Below are 21,315 nucleotides of genomic sequence, written 5' to 3' on the forward strand. Positions count from 1 at the left end.
AACAAGTGTGCGTGCATGTATGTGTGCATAAGTCCCTCTATTAAATGTCTAGTATAAAATTATATATAGTATAATACTCCCTATGAAAAAGTATATATAGAAAAAGACTTCAATGAAAATCTAGAAAGTTTTACTCCTGGTTTGTGGCTTCACAGTCCATTTGAGACTTCTATTTTTCTGTATTTTTCACAACTGAGAATAAGGGAGAAAAAAAAATTATGAAAAACTGTTTCATCCAACACACTTCATCCCACTGGCCAGCTCTGTCTGCTGAAGCAATGGGGGCTCCTGGCACCATTGATCAACCTGGAACCTGGAAAGAAGCGTGGCACCTACTTGATCTCCGACTGTCCACAGGGCTTCTTCCTAGAGAGGTTGAGAAGGTCTTTGCCATATTTCTCTTCAATTGATGCCCTGAGGGGAACAGAAGATAGAGCTCTGAGTCCTTGTTGGGGCTGATTCTCAGTTAAAACACATGGCACTCTCCTTGAGGGCAAAACTACTCCTCTGATGGGAGAAGCTCAGATATAACACCATTCTCTAGATTCAAAACTCCCTCTACCTGACAGGAAGAATTGTGAGAAGACCAGCAGCCTTCAACTCTAAGTCACCAGTATGGCAAAACTAAATATGGCCCCCTGACCAGCACAGGCTAACACATTACAGACTGACTATTCAAAACTATGACCCAAGGATTTATTTACAAAAAAAAAAAATATATATATATATATATATACATATGTATATATACGTGTGTGTGTATATATATATATATACGCACACATAGAGTAAGAGATATTTCCATTAAATGCTACACTCCTGAGGCCCACCCTCCTCCCATGTTCTCAAAGAGTGTCCTCTTTACCATCCTATATGGAGTGCCTCATTCATGGTCAATTCAAATACAAGAGGGAAATTTCAGAATATAAACTCTGCAGTTGGCAAGTTTCACAAAAACAACTGACTGTGCCTGGGTGTAGCATGGTCTGCCTAAAGCACCAAGCATCCCTATTCCCCACCACTATGGTGTCCCAGGTATGGTAGCAGGTATACTGTGGCCCAGTTTTCCCAGGTGTGATGCCAGACTTATCCTTTCTTAGCTGTCTGACCTTAGGCAAGTTATATAACTTCGCTGAACCTCAGTTTCTTCAACTGTAAAATAAGGATGATAAAACTCCTCCACAGGGTTATTAGGAAAACTAATGAGATAATATGTACAAAATATATGGTAGCTTACATGGGTATCTGGCAAGCCTTCAATAATTGGCAGCTATTAATATAATCTCATTTAATCGCCCCTTAGCTACGCTGCAAGATGATCATCCTCATTTTTCTAGTCCTCATTTCCTGCTCCTATTGGTAGCTCAGTATGTCAGCTGGCCCAACCTGGGGTTCAAGGGATGAGAGAGCCCATGGGCTTGAGGTACCAGTGACAAAACAGGTTCATTTCATTATTAACCAGTAGAAGACCTCAGACTGGAATGTTCTGTAGAATTCTTCCTAAAGGGAAGAAGGGGGGAGGGGGGAAAAGGGGAGAGGAAGAGGGGGAGGAGAAAAGGGGGTGAGTGGGGAGGGGGGAGGAAGAGGGGAGGGAGGGGGAGGGGAGGGGTGGGAATTTGACCTGGACTTTGAAGGATGAAGAGAACATCCGGGTGAGGAAATGATGGAGTAAAGATGTCGAGGTGGAGACACTAAAAGCATACTAATAAACTCTGGTGGGAACAGAGAGAGTAGGTGTACTGAGTGAGAATTATGAAATAGAAAGTAAAGGGTGGGAAAGAACAGCTGTGTGCAAAGGCCAAGCATATCCTCCCAGAAAGTTTAGTCCCTTGCCCTTCTGGCCAGCACTGATAAGTCAAAAACACAGGGTCTGTGTCTGTGATACTTCTGGAGCTGTCACTTTCTAGATTCCTATGGTAAGTTGATAATCCAACTTCATTCAAAAAAGTACTCTTCCGGGGTGCCCGGGTGGCTCAGTCAGTTAAGCACCCCCTCTTGGTTTCAGCTCAGGTCGTGATTGTAGGATGGTGAGGTTGAGCCCTGTGTCAGGCTGCACACTCAGCTGGGAGTCTGCTTGAGAGTCTCTCTCCCTCTCCCTCTGCCCTTCCCCATGCTTGCACGCGCGCGCTCTCTCTCTCTCTCTCAAATAAAATAAATGAAAACATTTTAAAAACTGCTCTTCCATGCAAAGGAAACATAAATAACACCTCGTGCAGTCAACATGAGTCAAAGAGAAATTTTTGAAGGGATGCTGAACTCCAATGCTATGTTGACAGAGATGCTGCAACAAAGATGGTAGCACGAGGCAAGTGCTCCATATACGATTAGCATTCAGCTGCTCAGATGTTCCTGGTGACTGTCATCATCATGCCTTTCCAGCTGACAGAAGGGTAAACTAGGTGAATTTTCAACTTACTGAAGGATGGTTACTGTTTTGTTATTTACTTGTGTTACAGTGAGTCATCCAGGACTTACTGGGGACCAATCATTGGAGAGCACATACTGAGCCAGAGCCTGGGCTCCAGCCAGACAGATACGAGAAAGACAGCATTCCAGAGCAGCATGGGACACTACATTTGTGCGTGGTTAGCCACCTAATCACAAAATATTTACAAATTTATGAAATTTTATAAATGTTTGTGCATTATATCTAGTGAACTCAAAATAGCAATATATGACAGACCGCTGTTACCTTCACCCTTGTGTTTGCAGGTTTTGCCTCCAGCCTGTCCAAACCCCAAATAGGCCAGGGTTCTGCCTGGAATTTACAGCAGCTCAAAGAAATAATGTTCAAGACCCAAGGAGAACGGGTCAGCAATATGAGACCCTGGTCCAGACTCAGCAGACCAGGCCCCAGACACCATGAGCACTTCCCACTCACAGAGCAGGAGGAAAGGCTAGGCTCCCAAAACCTGATGAGGGCTGTGCTCCTTCATGGGAGTCATCTCTGCATGGGACACAGGGGAGGAGTGCGTGCTCCCTTCATGACAGCAGCCTCCTACGAGCAGAAAGGAAGCCCAGAGACCAGGCAGGCCACTGGATCCAAGGCCTCAGACCCCCACACCCAGGGCATGTGTGTCTGACACTGATCTCATGCCAGCAGATTCTTCCCCAAAATCGGACAACATGGGACTGGTTTCTTTTGCTATAAAACTCCTGGAGTGGGATCCCTGGGTGGCTCAGTGGTTGGGTGCCTGCCTTCAGCTCAGGTCGTGATCCTAGAATCCAGGATCGAGTCCCACATCGGGGTCCCTGCGGGGAGCCTGCTTCTCCCTCTGCCCATGTCTCTGCCTCTCTCTGTATGTCTCTCATGAATAAATAAATAAATATTAAAAGTAAAACTCCTGGAGAAAAGTGACCATATACTAAAAACATAAGTATTTAATAATTTGGGGGTGCCTGGGTGGCTCAGTTTTCGGCGGGGAGTCTGCTTCTCCCTTTCCCTCTGCCTCTCCCCCTTCTTATGCTCACACACTCTCTGTCTCAAATAAATAAATAAAATCTTTAAAAAATATATTTAATAATTTTTTATTTCCATATATTTTCCTTTATTGACTCGTCTTCCATGATCTCCCCCTCCCGTGAGGTCGTAAGTGCTCTGCATATCACCCCACTTCACATTTTACTCTATTTCATTTGCCGTTTCATTTATAAACCTCATCTCTCAAGCTGATGATTCCTAAGGCCTTTAGGACACACCTAACCATTTACACCGTGGGTATCATTCCATAACCCAGAGCAGAGGGCCTGTGAACCCCGAAAAAGAAACAGAAAGTTGTAAATTGTTCCTGTGGGTGGGAGTGTTTCGGCTTCCCCTCCACCTTCGAGGAAGAAGAGCAAGTACCTTTCTTTTAAAAAGTCTTCAAACTCTTTGCAGTTCTTCCGGCCGTTGTTCAGGTGCTGGATGATGCAGTCGTAGCCCGCGGTGCTGAGGATGTCTGAGCTCTGGGGACAGAGGACATGGTGTCAGAGCAGAGGCAGGATGACCACCCCGAGCCTGAAGGGGGCACAGGGCAGAGCACAGGGGGAAGCCGGAGCTGGGAAGTTTCTGAAGTGCTTCACCAACCAGACAGTTGTGACCAAAGAGAACAAAATAGAAGAAGTCAGAGTGCATGCGGCCATGGGAAAATTGTCAAAGTTATGAAATGGGAGGGCCACGAAACAGAAAGTAACAGGACATGGAGAGTACATAGATGAGGGAGCTGGCCGGGCCCCTGTGGGTCCCACTGTGGGCCCCCCAACCCCGGGTATGGGTCAGACCAGGGCAGGGCGCAGGAACTCCCACTTCATGGAGGCCTCCTCCCAACGCAGGGCCGCCCTAACCAGGGCGACACGGTTTTCCCTCTGTCCTTAGATTTGCCACAGAGCTGGACACTGACGCCTCTTCCCGCAGCCAACAAGCCTGATCGAGGGTGGAGGGTATCCCTGTTAAAGGGCAGGAAGCTCTGAGCCAGAAGCCAGGCCCCAGGAGTGGAAAGGGGGATCGCTTCCCACTAGGAAACACAAAGGGGAACCAGTGTGATCCATCACATGGTCACTGGTTGACCCCAATTTGGGGGAAAGGGGAGCAGAAGGAGAATAGGATTTTTTTTTTCATTTTAAATTAGCAATTTATACTTATTTTATCCTACTGTGCTGCTCTGAGGTTGTAGGAAGCGATCTAAGTCCCGCAAGCAGTTGCCCCAGAGGCAGTACATTTTTTAAATCAAAGTCCCTCCACTCCTCAAACCAACAAATCAGGGCCTAAAGAACATCCCCTAAAGTGTCCCCTAATGAGGCTGGTTCTGGGTTTCTACCTCCAAATGCATACAATAGGCTGCCTGTTTCAGACTCCAGTTCCTTAAGGCAGTTGGTGAAGCTGCCCTGGGTTGTGCCCTGGGGAGCTCTGAACACACCCACCCCCAGCCCAGCCCAGGCCACCACCCCTTCCCAGCCCCCAGCCAGCTCAGGGAGGTACCACCTTGCTGTTGGGGGGTCCTGGGAGACTCCTGAAGACACCTCTCTACTCAGCCCTGGGCATTGGAGAAACAGAATTTCTCTCTTCCTTTTGCTGCCACTTGCATGGCCTGGTCTCCAAGACAGGGTCCCAGAAAGATCCAGCAGGACCAAGGCTCGAGGCTGATTTCAACACGGCATTTAGAAACCTAACTGGCTGTAACTCACACTGCATTTTTAAAGATGGATTATTATCGGCATAGTCAATTTTACACACGGGCACATAATTCAATCTAAGTAAGAAATACCTCTAATTCTATGAGTTCTGGTTGTTGTCCCAGCACAGATTTAGGTCTCAAGAAGCCTAAAGAAATAGCCACCAAAGCTTCATTTCTCTTCTGTCTCAGCCAGGTTGGCTTCTGTCACCTGCAATGCAGCGCTCAGCAGCAACCCTAACACAGTATTTACATTATCCCCTCCTGAATCCAAATTCAGTCCCTCGGCCCCTGAGTGTTCTGGAAGCCTCCTCTGAGTAGCCCTGATACCGCTGCCCTGGGCTCTCGGAGCACCCAGCTTCTGAATTTGCTGTTCGGAATCCACCACATGCGAAACTTTGCTGCCCCAACTTTACGGCAAGTTCCTGCAGCTTCTTCCAAGTCTTGGGCCACTCTTGCACACACATTCACATACAACTAAAACATCTACCTTCATATGATGCACCCCAAAGGTTTACAGTAAAATTCTGCAGGGTAAAAATACCTCTTGTGTTCCACCCAGACACACATCCAAGGAGAAGAAAAAAACAGACTCCAGGGGCCCCTGGGTGGCCTAGTGGTTGAGTGTCTGCCTTTGGCTCAGATCATGATCCCGGGATCCTGGGACCAAGTCCTGCATCAGGCTCCCTGCATGGAGCCTGCTTCTCTCTCTGCCTGTGTCTCTGCCTCTCTGTGTGTCTCTCATAAATAAATAAATAAAATCTTTTTTTGAAAAGCCACTTCATAAAAAGACACTTCCTAGGGGTACCTGGATGGCTCTGTCTGTTGAGCGTCTGACTCTTGGTTTCAGCTCAGGTCATGATCTCAGGGTTGTGGGATGGAGCCTCGTATGGGACTCCGTGCTCAGTGGGAGTCTACTTGAGATTCTCTCTCACCCTCTCCCTTTGGCTTCCCCCCACTCACTCTCTGACTCTAAAATAAATAAATAAAGCTTAAAAAAAAAAGACGCTTCATAAAAGATATTCCATTGGCCAAAATGTTCATGAAAAATTCCTTACAGGCAGCCCAGGTGGCTCAGCAGTTTAGCATTGCCTTCAGCCCAGGGCGTGATCCTGGAGACCTGGGATTGAGTCCCACGTCGGGCTCCCTGCATGGCGTCTGCTTCTCCCTCTGCCTGTGTCTCTGCCTCTGTGTGTGTGTGTGTGTGTCTCTCATGAATAAATAAATAAAATCTTTAAAAAAAATTGCTTACCTTCTAGGGAAATTCAAATTAAAGTCACAGTAATATTGACTCTGTGCCCACTAGAACAGCTAAAATTAAAATGTCAGCATTTGAATGTAGGCAGGAATGCTGAACTACCAGAACTCTCATGCATTGCTGATCGGAGTAGAAAAATGGTACATTTTGAAAAATGACGATTTCTCAAGAAGATAAACATACACATACCCTATGAGCCAGAGTTCCACCCTTAAGTGTTTATCCAAGTGAAATGAAAACGTATGTCCACAAAATGACTTGCACGAGAATGTTCACATAATGTTCATAGGAGTGAACAGGAGAATGTTCACAGGAGTGTTAGACACAATAACTCAAAACTATAAACAATCCAAATGTCTAACATCTGATGAATGGTAAACAATTTGTGGTATATTCATACAGTGGGATACTATTCAGCAATAAAAAGACAGAACTACTGACTCATGAAACCCCATGGATGGATCTCAAAGACATTATGCCAGTGGAAAATGCCAGATACAAAAAGTATTTGCTGTGCAGTCTCATTCACATGGCATTTTAGGACAGGCAGGCAGTCCTAGGACTTATTTCTATGGGAAAATAAATAACAGTGACTACCTGAGCCAGGAGAGAAACTGAGGGTGGAGTGGGAAGGGCCCTTCAGGGAACTTCCTGGAATGATGGAAAAGCATACACCCATGTGACCCGCATTCCTATCAAGATCTTCCTAGAGAGATGTGGGTTGTACAGATGTATGCAGTTTTCAAAACTCACTGACCTGAGCATTTTCTCTTATGTAGATTACTCCTCAATAAAATCCAAAGGCAAAAAAAAAAAAAAAAAAAAAGGATAAGGATAAGGATTCAGAGGGAGAATGGGTGGGAGATAGTCAGTAGAAGGAATACTGACTAAGCCCTGGAAGTGGACCTAGCCTTGAAGTCCCGGCTGAGGCAGGGAGACAATAAAGAAGGGAGAGCACCCAACAAACAAGCATCCAAGCACCCAACAAACCTCCTCAAAACCCAGAACGTAAGGCTTCATAATGCTCAAATTATACAGAAGTAAACAGCATTCAAGTTCCAACCAATGGGTTAGTCCTTTAACCACAGAAGCCCTTCAATTTTTTAAGACAAAAAATTTGTCAGATCCAGCAGTGAGCACACGTATGCCACATCAGCAGGCATGAGAACGAAAGAACAGTAATAACAGTCTGGCTGGCCTGCCTGTGGGCTGCCTGGTGGAGGGTAACTCCACTGTCCACAGCCCCCCAGCCCAGATCTAACACTCTGGTCTGCTTTCACTCACTCAGTCCAGGCACATGCACGACTCCTTCCCACCCAGAGCTGAGCCCCGGGCTGCAGGGGCCTCTGAGAACTTATTTCCAGGCTCCTTTTCCACCATATGGCTTCCGTACATGAGACCTAATTATTAATATTAATTCACAATAATCCATATGGGCTGATAAGGTGAGCTGGAACCATGTGGGTAAAAGAGATGGAAAGGCATGAAGGCAGCGGGGAAGCAAAGAGCACCTGTGGCCTCCACGCAACCATCTGAGTGACAGGTGCTGCGCCAGAGTGTCCCCACGTCTGGCCGTGTGTGGCACCCCCTCACCACCCCCTCGGGTGTCTGCCTCACACAGTTTCTCCAAGTGGGGCTCCCAGGACCACCGGCGCCAGAACCTGCCAGGCAGCCCCCCACCACCACCCCCGGGTCCCAGCCAGACCTCCTGGTCCTGAGCTCAATGCTGTTTGAGAACTGCTGCACAGAAATGACAAAAGACAAACGAGCCACGAGGGTCCTGCGCAGAGGAGCTGAACATGGAGAAAAGCAGGACCTGCCCGGGAAGCTAGAGACCTGGCAGCCTGGGGTGGCAGGACCACGGCTGCGGAACCGGCGCGGAGAGAGGGCAGGTAAAGACTCCTCGGTCTGAGCTTCACTTTGAAACCTCCCATTTTGAGTAAAAGATGCAAATTGGCATTGACGCCTCCTACGAGCCAGAGTCCGCGGGCGAACGGGGCGGGGCTGCCGACTTGGCCTTCAGTACATAAGCTGCCCTTGGTCCCCGACCTGGGCATAGACGCACACGGGCTGCACTTTGCAGGACAGGGTCACAGCCCGGTCGGTAAACCGGAGCTAGTTCCCCGTTTTACAGCTGGAGAGAATAAGACACTAGGAAGTGAGAGTCTCCTTATCACTGCCTCCAACCACAATGCAAGATTTTAACCCTTAACCCACAATAATATCCAAATCTCTCTCACTCATTAAGAGCTGTCCCGCCACAGCAGATTCAGGATAAAGACCAAGGTTTTCCTCCTACCTCCCTGTGCTCTCAACCTGGACCTTGCTTTCCTACTCACCTTCCCATCTCTTTTACCCAAAGAGGTAAAACCAAATGGTTCCAGCTCACCTCATCAGCTAATACGGATTAATTATTGTGAATTAATATCAATAATTAGGTCTAATATACATTGAATTCTGGCTGCATTCCAAATAGCAAATGACTATTATGTGTGGAATGTCCTGTTTAATTCTCATAACCATCTTATGACACAGGTATTGTTGTTATGTTCATTTATAGGACAAGAAACTGAGAGTCCAAGTCTCTATTCATAAACCACTTAGCCATATAGCTTTTCTTCCTGGGAGACAAGAATCATAGCTAACTTTCTGTCAGTCCACTTCACAGCAACTCTAAAGATTTTTTTTTGTTTGTTTTTAAGTAATCTCTAGGGATGCCTGGGTGGCTCAGGAGTTGAGTGCCTGCCTTCAGCTCAGGGCGTGACCCTGGAGTCTCAGGATCAAGTCCCACATTGGGCTCCCTGCATGGAGCTTGCTTCTCCCTCTGCCTGTGTCTCTGCCTCTCTCTGTGTGTCTCTCATGAATAAATAAATAAAACCTTTAAAAATAAAAAATAAATAAATAAATAAATAAATAATCTCTACACCCAACGTGGGGCTGCAATTTACAACCCCCAGGTGGAGAGTGGGGGACTCCATGGACAGGCACCCTGCTCCCACCCAGCAATTCTACATGGACACACCCAGGCTTTAATGCCACACTTGGGTTTGAGTTCAAATCCTACTGCACCAGCTATGTAACCTTGACCTAAGAACTGTCTCCCTGGGATCCCTGGGTGGCGCAGCGGTTTGGCGCCTGCCTTTGGCCCAGGGCGCGATCCTGGAGACCCGGGATCGAATCCCACGTCGGGCTCCCGGTGCATGGAGCCTGCTTCTCCCTCTGCCTGTGTCTCTGCCTCTCTCTCTCTCTCTGTGTGTGACTATCATAAATAAATAAAAATTAAAAAAAAAAAAAAAAAAGAACTGTCTCCCTTCGTGCTAATTTACAAGGCCGTAAAATAGGGAATATTGTAAGGATTAAGTGAGATACTATGCTTTAGAGTTTCTCAAGTGCTTCATAAACTGACGGAATGAAGAGAGACATGTTTGAATTTCTCAAGACCAGGCCACATGAACAAAAAAGCCTATGTATTTGGACCCATGTGAACTTTTTTACTGAAAGCAGACAACAGTGAAATAAATGTAGCCTGTTAGCTATTCAAAATTAAGTATGTCATCATCAGAGGTGGAAGCTGGAAAGGTGTCAGAGAGACCTCAACAAGGGATAATGGAAATTGCCATTTTCATCCATGTGTTCCTAAAACCTAAAGTCAAAATCATATCATGCTTGTGTCTTTAAGGTTTCTCTTAAGCCATAATGGGGGACTCTGAAGGCAAGAATGGACCCCACCCCAGTTCCCACTCCAGCTGTGCTGTGCAAGCCCACAAGGTCCCCCACACACACACCTCCTCCAATTTTCAGTCACACATCCCCAGCTCTATCTGACTTGGATCCATTTTTACATACTGAAATGTCCCTCCTATAAGTCAGCAGGTCAATTAAAAAGGCAACTCTGACTCAACTGAAAATACATTTGAAAGTAACTGTGTGGGGCTCCTGGCTGGCTCAGTTGGTTAAGTGTCTGCCTTTGGCTCAGGTCATGATCCCAGGCTTCTGGGATGGAGCCCCAAGTCAGGCTCCCCATTCAGTAGGGAGTCTGCTCCTCCTCCCTTCACCCCAACTTCCATGCTTTCTCTCTCTTGCTCCCTCTCTCTTAAATAAATAAATAAAATCGAAAGAAAAGAAAGAAAGAAAGAAAGAAAGAAAGAAAGAAAGAAAGAAAGAAAGAAAAAGAAAGAGTGTGATGCCAAATCTCTGCATCAGGAAAAAAAAAAAAAAGATTGGAAAGATGTGCACCAAAATGTTCAAAGCAATTTTCTTCTGGGGGTCTGGGTGGCTCAGTTGGTTAAGCACCTGACTCGGTTTCGGCTCAGGTCATGATTTCAGGATTGTGGGATCCAGCCCCATGTCGCGCTTCACACTCAGTGAGGAGGAGTCTGCTTGAGATTCTCTCTATACTTCTCCCTCTGCGCATCCCCCCATTCTCTCTTTCTTTCTCTCAAATAAATAAATAAAATGTTTAATAAGGAAAAAAAGGAGAGCAATTCTATTTTTACCACATTTCTGTATTTTCTAAACTTTCTATAAAATATTTATATCACATTTATAATCTGAAGTCTTTTTCTCTACCTCCATCCCTTAAATAAGGTGGCAAGATCTTCTGTTTTTTTTTTTTTTTTTTTTTTTGAGGTCTTGTTTCTCTCCCACGTGTTCCCAGGCCTCAGTAAAATAACAAATGAGATCCATAACAACAATAGAAAGTAGGGAAGGGCTCCAAGAGGGAGCTGGAAATTTGTAGGAATTTCTGTCCTATGAAAAGCTAATGGGGGGATCCCTGGGTGGCGCAGCGGTTTAGCGCCTGCCTTTGGCCCAGGGCGCGATCCTGGAGACCTGGGATCAAATCCCACATCGGGCTCCCTGTGCATGGAGCCTGCTTCTCCCTCTGCCTATGTCTCTGCTTCTCTCTCTCTCTTTATCTCTCTCTGTTGGACTATCATAAATAAATAAAAATTAAAAAAAAAAAAAAGAAAAGAAAAGCTAATGGGGCTAGATGGGCAGAGAATGGAAGCCAGTATTCCCACCCATGAAAAACAGAAAAAATTCCACAAACTTTCCCAGCAAAGCCCTAGGAAACCCTCAAGCTCAGATCAGCAAGGGCTGAAACTGAAGCAACCATGGAAAATCAGCTGGGTGTTTGAAGGCCATGGGAACCCAGCCAGTGCCCTGCCCTGCTCTGAATGCAAGCAGAGCAGCTGATTCTAACTTTTGTGCCAAAGCCACAACTGGTGAGGACTCCACCCAGCAGCAGGCTCCTAGCAAGGACATGAAGACCAGAACAGCAATGGGCTACTGTCCCTAGACACCCTCAGGGCTTCCACGGTAAAAATTGAAAGAAAAAAAAGGTTATACAAAGCTCTAAAGTCCTATAAATGTCCTTCACCACCACACCCTTCCCACTCTCTCACTCCAGACAGGCAAAAAGTATCAGAAACTGCCATTATTTCTAGATGATACAAGTATCTAGTTGGAAAACCCTCTATTTTATTAAGTGAAAAGCTAGGAACTGAATTATTTCTTTTAAAGCATTAGTTTTTGTATATGTCAACAATAACCACTTAAGAACATAACTTGAAACAAAATCCTATTCACATAGGAACAAAACATATAAAATACCTAGGAATAAGTCTTTTTGAAGGAAGACTATAAAACATTACCAAAAAAAAAGATAAAATTCACAATATGTCTAGAAATACACCCTAGTCCGAGATGGAAAATCTAATATTGGAAAGATTCCATTCTCCTCAAGTAAATCTATAAAGTTAAAATAATTTCAGTCAAAATCAAGATCTTAATGGGATTTTTCTTTAAATTTAACTTCATTCCAAAGCCCACCTAAAAAGAACAGATGAATGAAAGTAGCCTAGAAAATGTTAAAAACATAAGTAAGAAATGAGTAAGGACTTACCCTACCATATGAGAAACAGTATAAAGTAACAAAAAAAATTTTTAAGTGTGGTACTGACATTGAGAATTGATAATCCAGTAAATAAAATACAAACAACAGTCCAGAAATGGTCTTAGGTACACAGGAGATTTAATATATGATAAGGGAAGCATTTGAAACCAGAAAGCAAGGGATGGCTTATTCAATAAGTGTTATTGTGACAATGACTCCATTTTGCCAAAAACTAAATATAGAGCCCTTTCTAACATCATACTCTAAAATAAATACCTGATTAAGTAATGGTCTAAGCATGGAATTCATAAATATGTAAGAAGAAAATATAGAATATATATATTTTTTAATATTGAGGTAACAGATTTCTCTAGACTGTAAACTTAGAAGACATTTTTTAAAAAGACCAAATTAACCTATTCTGATAATACAACTTAAAAAAATTGACCCCATTTCAGATAGAAAGTTTAAACAGGTAGATTTCCATAGAAGAAATAGAAAGTAATCAAGAAGCAGAAAAAAGCAACAGAACTGGATGTTTTCATAGGAGAATGGAATTCCACTAAGCCATCAGGAAAAAAAAAGTATTCCTAAGGTCCAAAATTGATTTGAAATGAAAGAAAATGTACTAATTCACCTTGTAAAGCAAGTATAACACAATACTTAAACTTAATGGTTATAGACCAACATCACTTATAAACAGTAATCAAATTATTCTAAATAAAATATTAGCAAAAATAGGGACACCTGAGTGGTCAGGCAGTGAGCATCCAACTCTTGGTTTTAGGTCAGGCCAAGATCTCAGGGTCATGGGATCGCCCCCCCCCCCAAGCTCAGCAGGGAGTCTGCTTGAGATTGTCTCGCTCTCTGCCCCTCCCCCTCCCCTTTTCCTGAGGCTTGCTCTCTCTCAAATAAATAAATAAATAATAAATCTTCATAAGATATTAGCAAAAATAATCCAATGCCACATTAAAGAGAGAATGTAATATGACTAAGTGGGATTTATTCCAGGAATGCAAAATTGGTTTAGTATTAGGAAATTTATTAACCTAATAAAACATTGTAGTAAATCTAGACAGAAAAATCATGATTTTGTCCATAGATGCCTGTGGTAGGCTGAATAATAGACCCCAAAGACCCCAGGTCTTAATCCCTGGACTCCATGAATTTTATCATCTATGGAAAACAAGTCTGTTGCTATGATTACATTAAGAATATTGAAATGGGGGAGATTATCCAGGATTATTAGGGTGTACCCTAAATGTAATCACAAATGTTCTCCTAAGAGGGAATAGAGGGAGATTTGACATCACAGAGGAAAGACCAGATGACCACGGAGGTAAGATTGGAGTGATATGTCACAGGCCAAAAAATGCCAAGAGCCACCAGAAGCTGGGAAAGAAAAGCAACACATTCTTCCCGACAAGAAAGAGTATGGCCCTTCTGACACCTTGATTTCATCTTAGTGATGCTGATTTGGGACTTTTGACTTCCAGAACTGTGAAAGAATACATCTCTACTTGCAGACGATATAATACAAATGGAAAGATATTCATTGTTTTTGGATAGGATGGCTCACAGTCCTTAAAATGCCCATTCTTAGTTAATTTATAATTGTAATGCTATCCCAATGAAAATGCCAACAAATTTTTTCATATGTGGTTAAACAAAGTTCATATGGAAATCATAAAACTGCAAAAATGGCCAAGAAAATACTGAGAAGGAAAAGTTCTGAAGCGAAGCTTGCCCTACCAGATAGTTAAACATATAAAGCCTCCATAATTAACACACTATGAGGCTAGTGCATAAACAAACAGACCAGAGGAATAGATTATAAAGTCCAGAAATAGATGCAAGTACACGTGGAAATATAATATATGCTAAAGCTAGTATCTCACATCATTGGGGCAAAAATGGACTTTTTCATAAGTGGTGCTGGGACAACTGTTAGCCATTTTAAAAATGATTTAAAAATAGATCCAAACATCACACTGTGCACAAGAATAAATTAAAAATGGATCAGAGATCTCAAAGTAAAAACATGAAACTGGCTGGCAAGTACTAGAAGTAAACACTCCAAAAGGTTTTCTAACTATCACATAAAATCCAAATGCAATGGAATAAAAAACTTATACATCTGACCACCTAAGAATAAACTTTTTCATAGCAAAAAATAATAATAAACAACATGAAACTGACAGAGGTAAAATACTTGCAATAAAATCACAGCCAAAGGGCTAATATCCCTAATATATAAATAATTCTTTAAAATTGATGGAAAAGGATGGAGTGCCTGGGTGGCACAGTTGGCTAAACGTCTAACTTGGTTTTGGCCCAGGTGGTGATCTCAGGGTCGTGGGATTGAGCCCTGTGTGGGGATCCACACTCAGAGCAGAATCTGCTTGAGGTTCTTTCTCTCTCCCTCTACCCCTCCCTCTTGTACTCTCTCTCTCTCTCTAAAATAAATAAATAACTCTCTAAAATAAAATAAAAGTAAAGGAAAATGAACCAGAAAATGGGCAAGAAATACAGAACAGATGATTTATTATATGTGTATGTATTCCTTAAATATATAGAAAAATATACAACCTCAGCTATAAAAAAGAGAAATGTAAATGAAAACAACTTCACCCATCAGAATGACAAAATTAATAAGCAGGAAACATATTTAGTTGACAAGACTGTGGGAACAGTTGCTTTCACACATTGCTGGTGAGAACGAAAATCATGTCAAACTCTAGGAGAGGGAATTCAGCAATATCTAACCAAATCACATGTGTGTTTATGTGATTTGATCCACCTATCCTACGTCTAGGAATTTACCCTGAAGACACACCTCCAACAAAACCAAAGCTCATATATGTACAGGTTATTCAATGAAGTGCTGTCTGCAATTACAAAATTTCGTAAACAACCCAAATGTTCATACATAGGAGAGTGGTTGAAAAACGGTGGTACATCCACACAATCAAGTTCTATGCACCTATAAAAAAGAATGAGAACTATCACTGAGAAACTGATACAGAGTGGCTTCCAGCCTATATTTTTTAAAGTGAAGAAAGCAAAGGGCAAGAGGGTTGCTGCAGTGTGGTCACAAAGTCTGGAGACACAGACAAATACTACATAATAAATGATTCATTGTTATTACATTACAAAGTGATGACATCATATGGTATGTTGAACATGTTGTCTTTGATTGGCAATGCATAGTTCAATGTGTTGTGCAAAACTGCTATGAACATGGCAGTTTTTTAATATTTTATTTATTTATTTCACAGAGAGCAAGAGAATGAGAGAGCACAAGCAGGGGGATCTGCAGAGAGAGAGAGAGGGAGAAGTTGGCTCAATCCCTGGATCCTGGGCTCATGACCTGAGCAGAAGGCAGATGACTGAGCCACCCAGGAGCCCCAAATGTAGCTTATTAATACAGCATTTCTATCAATCCCCACAAGGCACCTTTGCATTGCTTCAAGGGACTCATGTTTCTGATTTTAATGCAATAAATCTATCATTAGCATGCCACAGAAGTAATCAAGGAGTTTTGTTATAAAAAAATAAAACAATAACATACACGTTTCCAGTTTTTGTGGCCATCCTGTACAGTATACTGCCTTTTGCATAAGAAAGAATCGAAAAGGAGAAAATATATTTTAGCTGTTCATTTGTACAAAAAGAAACATGGAAAAAAAATAAACCAGAAATTAATTAAATTAGTCACTTACAAGGGGTAATTGGGATCAGAGTGGACAAGAGAAGAGTGGAATTGGGATAGAAGGAGTGGGAGAAGGTGATGCATCTCTGGGCACACATTTTTTAAGTTGTTCTCACTTTTGAAATTTGTTAACATTTTACGTAGTAGGAAATGCTGGAAACATATGCAAGTAAGGGAGAAACCTTGAGAGGGGAAACAAAGAGAAAGAAACAAACCTAACTTCATTTGAATGAATAAAATCACCACACCGAAGGAGAGAGAGGTACAATCAATCAACCCGAATCACTTTTGTACACCCTATTCTGACAATGGGATCTCAGCAGAAGGCCGAAATAAGTAGACACATTAAACTCTAGCTTATTTCTCGCAATGGTATCAGTTAGTAATTCTGAAACTACCTTCTATGTGTCTTAGGTCCTGAGTAAATGAGTAAATATATTGTGGATAATGGGAGCCAGGTTTCCCCTAGGAAAGGGAACAGTGGCATACTAGAGCTGGCTCACCCCAGTGAGGACCAATTCAGCACATCTCTTCTTAGCTCCCTGTTCAGTAATGTCATGTTAGTGGTTTGAAACTGGCCACGAAAGAAAAGAAAAAAAAAAAAAAGAAACTGGCCACGGAGGGAGTTCTTACACCATGACAACTGGCAAATGCTACAAAGCAAAATTTTTATCCACTGGATAAAATACAGCAAGTGGGGGAACGGAATTGGAGATATCATTATGCATACATGTATTTTCTCACTCTGTTGAGAGAGCCTAGAAACAAGGAATTCCAGGTAGCAATAAGCACACCCAGAGCATGAAACCCATGGTTTCTAAATCCCATTCTCTACTAAAAGGAATCAGAGCTCTCTGGAAAAACAGCAGCTTCCAGGACTAGGGCAGAGAAATTAGCTATTAAACCTGTAACATCTTGTCCCAGAAAGCAAGGAGTACTCAAAGAATGATGGGAATCTCTCCAAAGGACACAAGATCTAGGACACACGATTCAGTTTAGAGGGGCTCCTTGCTATCCAAATCTAGAAAAATTGGAGCATCAAGGTAAATTGTGATGGTATTATGTTATAACCCATTGAATAAAATAAGAACCCACATGTGCATACTAACAGAGAGAGAGAGAGAGAGAGAGAGAAGAGAGAAAGCTCTTCCTTACAGTAGAATCCCAACTTTATTATATAGATGGAATCAGAAAATCATCCTACAAGACTTGTACATGAATGGTCATAGTGGCTTTAGTTGTCACAGCTGAAAACTGTAAACTCAAATATCCATCAACAGACCAATGGATAAACTGTGACATGTCCACAAAATGGGATATTGTTTAATCATTAAAAAAGAATGAGCTATTAATACAACATGGATGAATCTCAAAATAATTATGGTGAATGAAAGAAGCCAGGCCAAAAAAACAAAAAAAGAGTACTTACCGTACTTCAATTATACAAATTCTAGAAAATGCAGCCAAGCTTTAGGGACAAAAAACAGATCAGTTTTTGCCTGGGGAGAGGCTGAGGAGGAGGAATTTCAAAGGGATGTAAGCAAACCTTGGGGGATGATGCACAGGTTCCCAAACTTAACTGTGGGGATGGTTTCATGGGTGATAGACACAAGTGAACACCTGCGAAACTGTCTACGTAAAACACAGGTAGTTTATTCCATGTCAATTATTCCTCAATAAAGCTGTTAAAATTTTTAATGATAATTAACAACCACTCCAGTAATAATTGATTCAGGCAAGAATCACCAGTGGATATTAAAATTAATGGATAAAAGTTTGAGGAAAGCAATATATTTACACAATTTAAAAGTATCTCCCCTAAGATATTCATTATTTTATATAATTTATATTACTTTAGGGGCACTGGGGTGGCTCAGTTGGTTAAGCTTCTGCCTTTGGCTCAAGTCATGATCCCAGGATTCTGGGATTGAGCTCCCCAATAGGCTCCCTGCTCAGCAAAGAGTCTGCTTCTCCCTCTCCCTTCTGGCCCTCCCCTCCACTTGTACACTTGCTCTCTCTCTCTCTCAAATAAATAAGTAAAATCTTTAAAATTTTTCATTTTATATAATTACATGAATTACTCTTTTTTTTTTTTAATTTTTATTTATTTGTGATAGTCACAGAGAGAGAGAGAGAGAATGAGGCAGAGACACAGGCAGAGGGAGAAGCAGGCTCCATGCACCGGGAGCCCAACGTGGGATTCGATCCCGGGTCTCCAGGATCGCGCCCTGGGCCAAAGGCAGGCGCCAAACCGCTGCGCCACCCAGGGATCCCTGAATTACTCTTTATATACAAAAGGGAAAGCAGTAATTTTACAGTGGAGAAACACTAGTATGGTAGGCTGAATAATGACCCCAAGTGATGTCCCTGTCTAAGCCCCAGAGCCTATGAATATGTTTCCCTATATGACAAAAAGAAGTTTACAGGTGCAGTTAAGGATCTTGAGATGAGAGTATCCCGGATTATCTAGGTGGGCCCAATGAAATCACAAGGTTCCTGAGATATTAGAATAAAACAGAATTAGAGTGACAAAAAGATATCCACAATATATTGTTGTGAGAAAAATGAAAGTGGCACATATGAGCCCATAATAAGGGAGCCCATACTTGTTACGAAAAATGTTTAACTATGTTGTATATAACTACAAAGAGAAAAGTCCAGAAAGAACACACCACATACTTATTAGTGGTAACCTCTATCTCTGAACTGTCTGGATTCCTTATAACAAAGCTGAACTTAAAATGAAAAGCCACTTCACATTTTACTGCAGATTAATTTCTATTATGTGCAGTGAGACCATGACTTTGTGAAAGGCGGTTATCCCTCTAAATTTAACATGGAAAGCACAAGATTTAGGAGATATCAAAGTTCAGAAAGCTGGCTAATATTCAACATTATCCATCTAACCTCCAACATGATCCAAATCTCTCTCCCTCTCTCCTCCCTAATATTAGCACTGCTAATATTAGCACTAACACTTTTCCAGTTAATAAAAAATAAGTTGAAGCTCTATAGTTGACCCCTGAGAGGGGCATGGGTGTCTATACTACAGGATAAAATCAGTGGTGTATTGTTCCCCTTTAGCATATGTACCGCCGAAGTAAGTACAAATCAGTGTTCAAAAATAAAGGCTCAAAAGTCCTCCTCCTGGTCCACAGCATCCCCTGGAGAATCCCCCAGACATGCCCAAGACACTGCATGGGCCTAGAGAAGAATGAGTGCCAGTGTCACTGAGGCCAGCCTACTAAGTTCAGTTATACCTAAAACTGGAAGTCACCCCTCAAATAGGGGAGCAAGGGAACGAGAGGGTGCTTCTCCAAACCCCAGCAGGTCAGCTAGCAGAGCCAAGAAAGCCAGCCAGATCAAACACTCCACAAACTACCACCACTGTCCAAGCCAATAACAGAACTAAGCCAGGAGTCCAAAGTAGGTCAAGCACAGGGAAATGTCCCAAGTCACTGCACTGGCTGACTTGTATCCCTTCTTGCTCCACGTGGGTTGGAAATTTGAGCCCAATCCATAAACATTCCCACTAGTCTCCAATCCCCTTCATGTCACATCCCCATTTACACACAATTTTAAAGGCCTTTAATCTCTATTATCCCTCTGGTCTGTCCACTAGGCAAAACAGATACTCAAAGGAGAATAAATCTCTAAGTCTTCTTGGGACGATATGTAACTGAAGAGTCACAAACAGCCATGTCCCTGCAGAAGTAACGTCTGGAACATACTTCCACACCTGCTAACTGGGAAATCTCAACTGCACGCCTTTTCCTATACTCCAATAATCCATATATTTAATCAATTGGGTCTCAGGGCATCCATTCCTATTATCCTCCATCATTTCCATCTCCATTTCTGAAACCCTAGCACCTAATCTGAAGAATCCTCAAAAAAAAAATTCCCTTCAGTCTCTGGACTTGGATTCACCAAGGCGAAAATGGGTTTATAATTTCTAACACATTTAGAATAAAAAAATGAATCAGAGTTAATTATCAATTGATCAGAAAGTGGAATTGGGGGCACCTGGGTGGCTCAGTCAGTTAAGCACGTGACTCTTGATTTCAGCTCAGGTTGGGACTGCAGGGTCCTGAGATCAAGCCCCACGCTGGGCTCTGCACTGGGTGAGGAGTCTGCTTGAGGATTCTCTCTCTCCCTCTGCCCCTCCCCCAACTTGTGCTTGCTCACTCTCTTACTCTCTCTCTAAAATAAATAAACCTTTTTTTAAAAAAAAGTAGAATTGAGCAGAATATCCCATGTTCTAAACATTCTAGGTGATCAAAGAGTGTATTGACTTTCCCACAGTATTCTAGCTTTGGAGCGCTACTGTATTAGAGAGCATCTTAGAGCTCAACCCTGTATCTCAAGTCCATCCCTTTACAAATGAGGGAACGTAGAACTAGGTTGCAGCTTGAGTGGTAATTATATTCTTAACATGAACAGAAATACATAAATGCACAAAGTGTTACCCAACCAACAATAGTCAAATACATGCAGTAATTTCTAAATGTATACCTCAGGATGATTAACTTTAGTTCTGAGGAATAAGACCAAGTAACCCATTTTATTCCAGAAATTACTCATCCTTCACGTTTCAGTGACTCGGCCTTCCCTAATCCCTGAAATACGTGACTCTTGTTTCTACTTGTCCCTGGTGACTCCATAAACTCGATGACAATTTATGTCCTCTTTGAGGACTTTATTTTGGTTCAAGTTTTTGTTTGGATCTAGTTAAGTTTTTTATTTTAGTTTATTTTCAACTTCACCACTGCCATGTCACTGAGGCCAGCCTACTAAGTTCAGTGTATTTTGGATTTTCTGCAGTTTGGGTCCATGACTTTTGGGAATGAGAATGCCTTACATATTCAAATTTCAGACTTACTCATGTCGTAGATGTCGGAAATGTCCAAGAAATAGGAAATATTTCTTCCAGCACATGTTCTCTTAAGCCCACTGTCTTTTCTCCTCTAACATACTGATTTCTTAGCCGGCCTGATCCAAGGAGCATTTTGTATGAATTTTGAGCACAGAGGATATTCAGGTATCTTAGATTGAAACGTGTTAAAATAACATTTGACTGAACTGGACCAATAAATCTGATTCAGTGAAGCTACATTTTAATTCAAATGAGTTGAAAGCTTGTGTCCATACAAACCTACACATGAATGTTTACACCAGCTTTATTCTTAACTGCCCCAAATTAGAAGCAACCAAGATGTCCTTCAGTAGGTGAATAGATAAGCAAATGGTGGTTCACCCATACTAGGGAATATTATTCAGCAACAGGAGGAAATAAAGT

General features: G+C 42.4%; 1 protein-coding gene across 2 annotated transcripts in view; it reads right to left on the reverse strand.

Annotated features, from left to right (window-relative positions):
• Positions 1-21,315, reverse strand: part of PSTPIP2 (proline-serine-threonine phosphatase interacting protein 2) — a 62,108-nt gene that overhangs the window by 22,233 nt on the left and 18,560 nt on the right. Inside the window, exons 2-3 of one of the 2 annotated variants that reach the window (XM_072829458.1) lie at positions 3,845-3,945; positions 337-414 (exon numbers count right to left, since the gene is read on the reverse strand). In XM_072829458.1, coding sequence (XP_072685559.1) covers positions 337-414; positions 3,845-3,945 — 179 coding nt within the window. Of the gene's footprint in view, positions 1-336; positions 415-1,237; positions 1,467-3,844; positions 3,946-21,315 lie in introns of those variants that run through there. The other variant, XM_072829460.1, reaches the window with a different exon arrangement.

This window comes from Canis lupus, chromosome 6 (assembly GCF_048164855.1).
Source record: "Canis lupus baileyi chromosome 6, mCanLup2.hap1, whole genome shotgun sequence".
NCBI lineage: Eukaryota > Metazoa > Chordata > Mammalia > Carnivora > Canidae > Canis > Canis lupus.